This window comes from Penaeus vannamei, chromosome 39 (assembly GCF_042767895.1).
Source record: "Penaeus vannamei isolate JL-2024 chromosome 39, ASM4276789v1, whole genome shotgun sequence".
Lineage (NCBI taxonomy): Eukaryota > Metazoa > Arthropoda > Malacostraca > Decapoda > Penaeidae > Penaeus > Penaeus vannamei.
In genome coordinates, this window is record NC_091587.1 from 28,266,283 (window position 1) to 28,276,282 (window position 10,000).

The 10,000-nt window shown below is 41.0% G+C and overlaps 1 protein-coding gene and 2 long non-coding RNA genes across 3 annotated transcripts in view; 2 read left to right on the plus strand and 1 right to left on the minus strand.

The window, feature by feature from the left end:
* Piezo (piezo type mechanosensitive ion channel component) overlaps positions 1-6,275 on the plus strand; it is a 156,515-nt gene extending 150,240 nt beyond the window's left edge. The window contains exons 50-53 of the mRNA XM_070116361.1: positions 603-749; positions 2,408-2,615; positions 4,059-4,179; positions 5,512-6,275. Of these exons, the coding sequence (XP_069972462.1) occupies positions 603-749; positions 2,408-2,615; positions 4,059-4,179; positions 5,512-5,682 (647 nt within the window). The 3' untranslated portion in view covers positions 5,683-6,275. The remainder of the gene's footprint in view (positions 1-602; positions 750-2,407; positions 2,616-4,058; positions 4,180-5,511) is intronic.
* A 370-nt stretch (positions 6,276-6,645) lies between these two features.
* Positions 6,646-10,000, plus strand: part of LOC138859908 (uncharacterized) — a 4,216-nt gene continuing 861 nt past the window's right edge. Inside the window, exons 1-2 of the long non-coding RNA XR_011398230.1 lie at positions 6,646-7,087; positions 7,130-10,000. The exon at positions 7,130-10,000 is cut by the window's right edge and continues 861 nt beyond it. This is a non-coding gene — a long non-coding RNA (uncharacterized lncRNA). The remainder of the gene's footprint in view (positions 7,088-7,129) is intronic.
* Positions 8,352-8,580, minus strand: LOC138859907 (uncharacterized). Its single transcript, XR_011398229.1, has 2 exons — positions 8,453-8,580; positions 8,352-8,420 (listed from the first exon to the last, which is right to left on the minus strand). It is a non-coding gene; the product is annotated as an uncharacterized lncRNA (long non-coding RNA).

Sequence of the window (10,000 nt, forward strand, 5' to 3'; positions counted from 1 at the left end):
TTTTTGCAGATGTTCATTTTCTTGGCAGTAGTTTTTTGTTGTTGTTTGCGGTGTTGCCATTATTGGTGGTGTCAATTTCACTGTTGTAGTGATGGTGTTTTTCTGCTCTTGTTGGTGTAATTATGTTAAATCATCATAAAGATCATCTCCCTTTGTGAAAGAAGTAAAAAAAAAAGACAAATTGATTAATAAAACGCATTTATAGAATATTTTATTTTATTTTATTTTTCAAAGAGGAAAAGACCTCCCAAAATATAACATAGATGATACATTTACAAGATATGATTATCTCTTACACTACTATATATGTATGTATATATATATATATATATATATATATATATATATATATATATATATATATATATGTATGTATATATATGTGTGTGTGTGTGTGTTTCCTAACTTTTCTTTATAATTTTCTTTCTTTTTTCTTCTCTTTTCTTTCTCTAAGTTGCTCGGAAGACAATCCCCCAAAAAACAAAAAAAAAATATAAATCATCTTATCTCCTAAACGTACTTTTTTCTCTACTCTTTTCTTTAAAGACAATCAAGAAAACAACAAAAAAAAGACAAAATCCAACCCTCTTTTCCTCTCACAGGGAGCGAGCGGAACCCCGTCAGAGAGAAACTGGTGAGGATCCTCGAGGGCGAGCTGGACGCGAACCCCGTGCTCATCGAGAACCTCCTACCGAAGTTCCTGAAGGTGACCAACAAGGGGCAGGCTCTCTACGTGCCCCAGCTGGAAGGTGAGGGGGGTGAGGAAGGTAGAGGGGGGAGGGGGTTATGGGGAAAGGGGCTTGGGGAGGGTAAGGGAGGGAGGGAGGAAGAGAGGGAGGGAAGGGAGGGAAGGGAGGGAGGGGAGGAAGAGAGGGAGGGGAGAAGGAGGAGGAAGAGAAGGAGGGGAGGGGAAGGGAGGAGGAGGGAAGGAGAAGGAAAGGTAGAGAGGGAAAGGGGTTGGGAGGGAGGGAGCAAAGGAGAAGGAAACGTAGGGACTGAGAGGGGTTGGGAGGGAGGGAGAAGGAAACGTAGGGAGAGAGAGGGGGTTGGGAGGGAAGGAGATTGACAGGGGGAAAGAGGGCATATGGGGAAGGGGGCTCTAGGAGGGTTAAAGACGGAGGGAAGGGGTGGGAGGGAACAAGGGGGGAAAGGGAGAGATGAGCAGGGAATGGGGGGAGAAAAGAGTGAGGAGGGAGGGAGGGAGAAGGAGAAATAAGGATAGGAGAGGGAGAAGAGGAGATAGAGGTGAGGTTTAGAGGGGGGAAGGGGAATGCGAGGGGAGGGGCAAATGGGAAGGGAAAAGGCAGAAGATAGACTGAGGACGGGGGTGGAGAGAGAGGGAAAAGGGAAGAGGATAGGGGAGGGAATGAGGGAGAGGGAGAGGGAGAGAAAGAGAAAGAGAGAGAGAGACCATGCAGAAAAAAACAAATTTTATACCTATAGATTAATTAACAACCCTCCCCCTCAATAGACAATATTAAAAGATTAGTCAGGACTTCGCCCCTGTCACAATAACCCCATTCCCCCTTAGAAAAGTAGATAATAAGATAAACAATGGCGATAATGCCAATAGAAAATTAAATCCACATAATTGTTCACTCCCTTTCATATGTTTTCTTCCTAAAGAAAATTAAAAGATAGAAATACAAAAGAAAAAGGAAAATAGAATATTTAAACCACAGTTTTCCGATTCCCCTTTCTCTCCATCGCTCCTTCAAGCAGTAGCCAAGAGAATAAAAAGATAGGAATATAAATGAAATACAAAAAAAAATGTAGACCCCATTTTTCTGACTCCCTTTGCTCTCCATCACTCCTCCAATCAATGGCCAAGAAAATAGAATAAAACAAAAACAAATGAAAAACGAAAATCTGATCCCCCATTTTTTCTCTCCAATCAATAGCCAAGAAAATAGAATAAAAACAAAAACAAATGAAATGCGAAAATCTAATTCCCCATTTTTTCTCCAATCAGTAGTTAAGAAAATAGAATAAAAACAAATACAAATGAAATATGAAAATCTAATCCCCCATTTTTTTTTCCTTCCCCTTCCCCTCCCCCCACCCCTCACCCCTCCTCTCCCCCCCTCTAACCACACTCTCCCCTCCCTTCCCCTTCCCCCTTCCCTCTCCTCCCTCCCTCCCTCTCCCCACATCCCTCCCCTCCCCTCCAACCACTTCCCCTGCCTCCTCCTCCTCCCTCCTCCCTCCTCCCTCCTCCCTCCTCCCTCCCTCTCCCACCTCCCTCCTCCCTCCCTCCCTCCCTCTTCCATCCCCTGTCCCCTCTTCTTCCCATATCCCCTCCCTCTTCTTCCCATATCCCCTCCCTCTTCTTCCCATATCCCCTCCCTCTTCTTCCCATATCCCTCCAACCACTTCCCCCCCTCTAACCGCCCCTCGACCCCAACAGACAAGAAGAAGGGCTTCGTCGACCTCCGGCTCACCCTCCAGTCCGACGGCTTCGGGAACCTCTCCTCGACGCAGGAGTGGTGGGAGGTGGAGGAGGAGTGCAAGCACTTCACCTGGCTGCCGCGGGGGAGCGAGTGCCGCTTCCTCACCATCTACACGTTCAACGACAAGGCCTTTCCGGAGGGGCTGAGCTTCATCTCCGGGGGCGGGTGAGCGGGGGCGCAGCTCGCTTCGTTTTTTGTTTTTTTGTTTTTGTTTTGTTTTTGTTTTTTTCTGCGTTGTTTTGTTCTTTGTTTTTTCTTTTTTTTTGTCTTTTTTTTAGTTCTTTGGTATTTGTTCTTTCTTTCTCTCTTCTTTTTTTTTTTTTGGTTTTTCTTTTGATTAGTTTGTGTTCTTTCTCTTTTTTCCTTTTGTCTTCTTTTTCTTAGTTCTTTGTTCATTCTTTCTCTTTTTACTTTTTTTTTTTTCTTTTTCTTAGTTCATTGTTCTTTCTTTCTCTCTTTCTTTTGGTTTTTCTTTTTCTTTGTTTTTGTTCTTTCTCTTTTTTCTTATGTCTTTTCTTTTTCTTAGTTCTTTGTTCTTTCTTCCTCTTTTTTCTTTTGTTTTTCTCTCTCTTTTCTTCGTTCTTCTTTTTTATTTGTTTTTTATTATATTTTCTGTTAATAGGTTCAGGGGAAAGAAATTGGGAATGATGTTATTATTGTCATTATTGATATTACGATTGTTATCATAGATATTATTACTTTTGTTACTGCTATTATTATTACTGGTATTGTCATTGCAACGATTTGTTTCATATTCTTATTATTTTTTTCTGAATCTTGACAGACTTGACAATCTTTTACCAATAGATAATTTACTTTATCTATTTAACAAATACTCATTCGTTCGATTATATTCCATACCAACTTATCAAAGCTAAGGTGCCGTCACACAAGCACTTTTTCCATTAATTTTTTTGACAATTTTCTGAAATTTTGTCCATTTTTAAGCGAATTGTCGATTTTCCACTCAGACGATAATGATCGTTTCCGTCTGAAAACCTTTCCGTCAACTCTTTCAGCCAAGAATAGTCAGATCAAGAGCTATATTCGAGAATGTTTGTATTTATGGTAAATAAGATTTTCAAAAAATTGACGGAAAAAGTGTCGATTTCCCCCTTAACGTCATATGACACTGGTTTATGCCTCGATTTTCGCTCTTAACATAATATGACACTGGTTTATGCCTCGATTTCCCCCTTAACATAATATGACACTGGTTTATGCCTCGATTTCCCCCTTAACATAATATGACACTGGTTTATGCCTCGATTTCCCCCTTAACATAATATGACACTGGTTTATGCCTCGATTTCCCCCTTAACATAATATGACACTGGTTTACACATCTCACAACATCTTGCAACCTCAATATGACACTGGTTTACACATCTCATAACATCTCACAACATCTTACAACCTCAATATGACACTGGCTTACACATCTTACAACATCTTACAACCTCAATATGACACTGGCTTACACATCTTACAACATCTTACAACCTCAATATGACACTGGCTTACACATCTTACAACATCTTAAAACATCTTACAACCTCAGTATGACACTGGTTTACACATCTCACAACCTCTTACAACCTCTTGCAGGATCGTGGGCATGTACACGACCCTGGTGCTGGTGGCGGGCAAGATGCTGCGTGGGTACTTCGCTGGCTCGGCCCTCAAGATCATGTTCGATGACATGCCCAACGTTGATCGGATCATGCAGGTGAGAGGGCGGTCTTAAAGGGTGGTTCGTTATAGCGAGTGTTCGGGTCAGGAGCGAGAGTAGAGTGGGGAGTTTTTTTTTTCTCTCTCTTTCTTTCTTTCTTTTTTCTTTTCTTCTTCTTTTTCTTTTCTTTTCTTTTCTTTTCTTGATGATTGTTCTTTTGGGTTGTGCATTTTCAGGGGTTTTGTGGTGTTTAAGGTGTGGTTTTATAAGGGGTTTTGTGGTGTTTAAGGCGTGGTTTTTCAGGGGTTTTGTGGTGTTTAAGGTGTGTTTTTTCAGGGGTTTTGTGGTGTTTAAGGTGTGGTTTTATCAGGGGTTTTGTGGTGTTTAAGGTGTGGTTTTATGCTTTGCTTTGGTGGTCGCGTTATTCGTTTACGGAGAGGTTACCTTAGTGTACCTGAGGCCAAGACGCATCACCTGCATTGTATAACCGAGAGTTTATTCCCACCTACTCTGTTTCTGTTTATATGTTTATTCATCTGTTTATTGATTGATCAGCCAGCTTAGTCATCTATCTACCTATGTATGTATGTATGTATGTATGTATCTATCTATGTGTCTGTCCCTAAGAGATCCAAAATTCAGACACATTCCCCTTTCTCTCAGTTCTCTCCTTTCTCTTTCTATCTCTCGAATTTCCCAGTTCTCGCAACCATTTCTTTTATCTCTCATTCTCTTTCTCTCCACTCATTTCTCCCAAACTTTCTCTTTTCTCTCTCCGCCTTACACTGTCTCCCATATCTATCAACTCTCTCTTTCTCTCTCCCTTTTCTCAACTCTCTCGCATCTCCTTCTACTTCCTCCTTTCTCTCTCTTTTTCTCAATTCTCCCCGATTCCTCCCCCACTTCTCTCAACTCTTTCTTTTCTCTCTCCGTCTCACTCCCATTTCCTCAACTCTCTCCTTTCTCTCCTCCATTCCTCCCGAACTCTCTCCTTTCTCTCCATCGCTCAACTCTCTCCCATTTCTCTCTCCACCTCTCAACTCTCTCTCCTTTCTCCCTCCACCTCTCAACTCTCTCTCCTTTCTCCCTCCACCTCTCAACTCTCTCCTTTCTCTCTCCATCGCTCAACTCTCCCATTTCTCCCAAACTTTCTCTTTTCTCTCTCTCCATCTTTCACTGTCTCCCATTGCCCTCAACTCTCCCCTTTCTCTCTCCCTTTTCTCAATTCTCCCCGATTCCTCCCCCGCTTCTCTCAACTCTTCCTTTTTCTCACTCTCTCCCCTTTCTCTCCCCCTTTTCTCAATTCTCCCCGATTCCTCCCCGATTCCTCCCCCACTTCTCTCAACTCTTTCTATTCTCACTCTCTCCCCTTTCTCTCCCCCCCAACAGCTGTGCCTCGACATCTACCTCGTGCGGGAGAGCCGAGAGCTGGAGTTGGAGGAGGACCTGTTCGCCAAGCTGGTGTTCCTCTTCCGCTCCCCCGAGACACTGATCAAGTGGACGAGGCCGGAGGAGGAGGAGACTCCGGAGGGTGAAGAAGGGGACCCGCAGCTGGAGTGAAGGAGGAAGAGAGAAAGGAACGGAAGAAGCAGGAGAAGGGGCTCCGGAGCTGGAGTGAAGGAGGAAGAGGGATGAAGGGGACCCGCAGCTGGAGTAAAGAAGGAAGGGAGAGAAGAAGGGAACCCACAGATGGAGTGAAAGAGGAAGAGAGGTGAAGGGGCTCCGGAGCTGGAGTGAAGAAGGAAGAAAGAGAGGAAGGAAAGAAGCAGGAGTGAAGAAGGAAGAGATAGAGGAAGGAAAGAAGCAGGAGAAGGAAGAGGCGATAATGTTTACCTGTATCTGAAAGCTTCGACATTGGGATTAGATACTCTTACTAACAGGAGAGTGAATGAGTGAGTGAGTATGTGTGTGTATGTGTGCATGTGTGTGTTTGTGTGTGTGTTTGTGTGTGTGTTTGTTTGTGTGTGTGTGTGTGTGTGTGTGTGTGTGTGTGTGTGTGTGTGTGTGTGTGTGTGTGTGTGTGTGTGTGTGTGTGTGTGTGAGTGAGTGAGTGAGTGAGTGAGTGAGTGAGTGAGTGAGTGAGTGAGTGAGTGAGTGAGTGAGTGAGTGAGTGAGTGAGTGAGTGAGTGTGTGTGTGTGTGTGTGAGTGAGTGAGTGAGTGAGTGAGTGAGTGAGTGTGTGTGTGTGAGTGAGTGAGTGTGTGTATGTGAATGTGTATGTGAGTGTGTGTGAGAGAGTTTGTGTGTGTGTGAGTGTGTGTGTGTGTGAGTGAGTGAGTGTGTGTGTGTGAGTGAGTGTGTGTGTGAGTGAGTGAGTGTGTGTGTGAGTGAGTGTGTGTGTGAGTGAGTGTGTGTGTGAGTGAGTGTGTGTGAGTGAGTGAGTGTGTGTGTGAGTGAGTGTGTGTGTGAGTGAGTGTGTGTGTGAGTGAGTGTGTGAATGTGTGAGTGAGTGTGTGAATGTGTGAGTGAGTGTGAATGTGTGAGTGAGTGTGTGAATGTGTGAATGTGTGAGTGAGTGTGTGAGTGAGTGTGTGTGTGTGTCTGTGTGTGTGTGTGTGAGTGAGAGTGAGTGGAGAAGATAGGGGAGGGGAAGGGAATGAGGAAGAAGTGTCTGGGGAAGGAGAGTGAGAGAGAGAGAGAGTGAGTGAGTGAGTGAGTGAGTGAGAGAATGAGATTGAGAAGGAGTGAGAGAGAGAGAGAGAGAGAAAGAGAGAGTGAGTGAGTGAGTGAGTGAAGGATGTATAGATAGAGATGGATAGATAAAGAGAGAGAGGAAGGAAGGAAGAGAGAGAGAGAGAGAGAGAGAGAGAGAGAAATGAAGGATAGATATATAGAGAGGGAGAGGAGAGAATGAAGGATAAATAGATAGATGTAGAGAGAGAGGGGGGGAAAGAGAGAGAGGATAGGTAGAGAAGAATAGATGGATAGAGAGAGAGAAAAATAAATAGATGGAGAGAGAAGGATAGGTAGATAAAGATAGATGGATAGAGAGAGAGAGAGAAGGATAGGTAGAGAAAGATAGATGGATAGATAAAGAGAGAGTAAACAGAAGAGAGAAATACTGTTTAATTGTAAGAAATGTTAGAAGGAAAAGTGAAACGGAAAAAAAATGAAAACATTATTAGCAAAACATTTTGAAACTGAACCGATAACGGAAACTGAAAGGAAATGAACAACGTTTCCAGATATTTGCAGTGCAACAATGGGAAGATGCATCACCCACGTTGTCCGTTTTCATGACCACCAGCGAAATGTCAGAACATATTTTACAAATTTGATGACTTTGGCTTTGAATTTGAAAGTTTATTGAAGGGAAATCGTTCGTCAACAATTTTTGTATTGATTCTTTAAAAGAAACAAGATCGTTAAGGTAGACAAATGCGCGTAGTTTATAGCAGCATTTTAATCCAGGTGTCCTTGCACAGATTCGGAGGTGGATTTTGGCGAACATACGCGAACCAAGATGTCTTGCTTCAGGTTGGACTGGAGAGTGATCAGCAAATACCCATTTTAACACAAATCATTCTATTTCTAACGTTATTTTTCATTCGCCGTGAGGAGCGAACTCGTGCAATAAAGTGAAATAAGTGGCAATAAAACGAGCAAGTATTCTTGGAGCAAGAACGTCGAAAAAGTCAGGAAGAGAGAGAAAAAAATTATGATGTTGCAGGCTTAGAATCTGCGCGATGCAAGGCACTGAACCAAACGCACAAAGACCGAATATATTGAGGCGAGTGGCTCCTCCTTCGGGTAGCATTGGTGGACTGTCCGTTCGTCTTCGTGGACTTTTGACAGAATTCATCATCTTCAAGCTAGATTCGTGATTTGAGTGTGAGAGACATAATACATAAGCATATATATGTATATTTATATATATATATTGTTATGTATGTGTGCACGCATGTATATATTCGTTGAGATAGATGAATTCGCAACCACACAATGCATTTCAGGATATGGTCATCTCCCTCACTTTGGATTCTCACTTGATTCTGGGTTGTAGATATAGAGTTGTACGTGTCAGACTCACAGGAGTTATTGGATAAATATCGTATTAATATAAGTAAGGATCATAGGTATCTACTTTTCAGCGACAACTTCCCAAACTCTTCGAAAACGCCAACTTCTCTTGCGCATTTTCAAAATCCGAATAGGGCTGTTCTTGCAAAAGAAACTGTCAGGCTTTGTAGTGATGCAATTGATCTGTGTTTTATTTATTTAATTTCTTCGTTTTCTTTGTGCAGTTTCAGCTATTAAGAGAGTGTTTTATATGGGTCCTTTATCTGTGGAAAATTACACCTCGTCGACTTCATTTCAGTGGAAAATTACACCTCGTCGACTTCATTTCAGTTCAACCGTTGACTTCATATTATTCTGAACGTCGACTTCATTTTAGTTCAACCATCGACTTCATTTGAATTCAAATGGCGAATTTATTAGTTTGACAGTCGACTTAAATTCAACATCAATTATTTCGCATTTATGAGAAAGATAGCACATCTTTCGTGTTAATATCTTGGTCAATTCAAAATAAAACAGCTTTTAAATCATGTATTTTTTTAAAAGATGGAATTACCATTCATATTCAAGCTCAGGGAATGTTTCTTTAAAGATCTTACATGAATACTGTATCAGAATTGTATTTGTACTTAATTTTTGTTTCCATTTTCCATGTTGAATATATTTTGTATTTTTTTTTATAAAGATTCAAACCAAACGTTACTTCTTCAATACACTATGATGTGGCGCACTTTTTTTCACGAAATACTTATTATGATTCACTATTAAATAATTCACGGATCCCATTTCTGTTAAGAGTCGGTAAAAGGATAAACAATTATTAGACTAAATACTTAATAGACTAAAGACTTGACCTTAAATTTAATCATCTGATAAGCAGTTTGATAATGACTGTAATTTTCTGTAGATATAAGAGCTGCTAGTCGAAAGAATCACCAAGATGCCTTGTATTTTACGAGATTCATTTTCTAAATGCTGAAGAGATAGTCTAAGCAATATAATTCACAGGTCCATGTTTTTTTTTTTTTACGCGAAACCATTTTTCATCCAGAAAATGCAGCATATATCCTTAGATGTATAATTTATTTTTTAAAAAATCACTTTTCTTGTTTTTTTCTTTGTATTTCTACCTTGGGCCGAAGCTATTTTACTAGTGCCAAATTTAGTTCGTAAGCTTAAAGCTTTGCCTCTCTCTTCACATGAACCATTTCTCACACTAATTTCATTTTGGGGAAATCTTGAGCCATTCTAATTGCTTGTGAAGGTGTCCTATACAACAAGGACAAAAATCTTTCTCCCCCTTGCCATTCCTGTGCATATTCTTTCAATAGATCCTTTAGAAATGTGTATTTTAAAAAGGGGTAGATTCCGGAAGTTCTCACTTGAAAACTTTTTTGATAAAGAAGAGAAAAATACGATATGGTGGAAAATGTTATCGTTTGATTTCGTCCTAATTACATGTATAATGAAATTGCTTTTTAGGAGAGAATACATCTCGTAAGGTTAAATGGCCTCTATAGAAAACAAAAAAAAAAGGAAAAGATTAGATAAATGTTAAGAAAATCTCTAGTCCAATGTACAGCTACACAGAAAAAATATTAGGAAGTCTTGCTTAAACATTCTGACACAAGCAATGAATGAAAGAGAGAGAAAGCAAGAAAGAGAGAAGGAACGAGAGAGAGAGACAGCAAGAAAGAGAGAAGGAACGAGAGAGAGAGAAAAAAAAACAATCATTCTCACTCTCTCTCACTTTCCTTAACTTCATTCCTTTATGTTTCGCTCGGTTTCTTTCCTAAATTCTATGCGTACTTTTGAAACAGATATTAACACTATGAAACTTGGTACCCCTGATTTTCCCC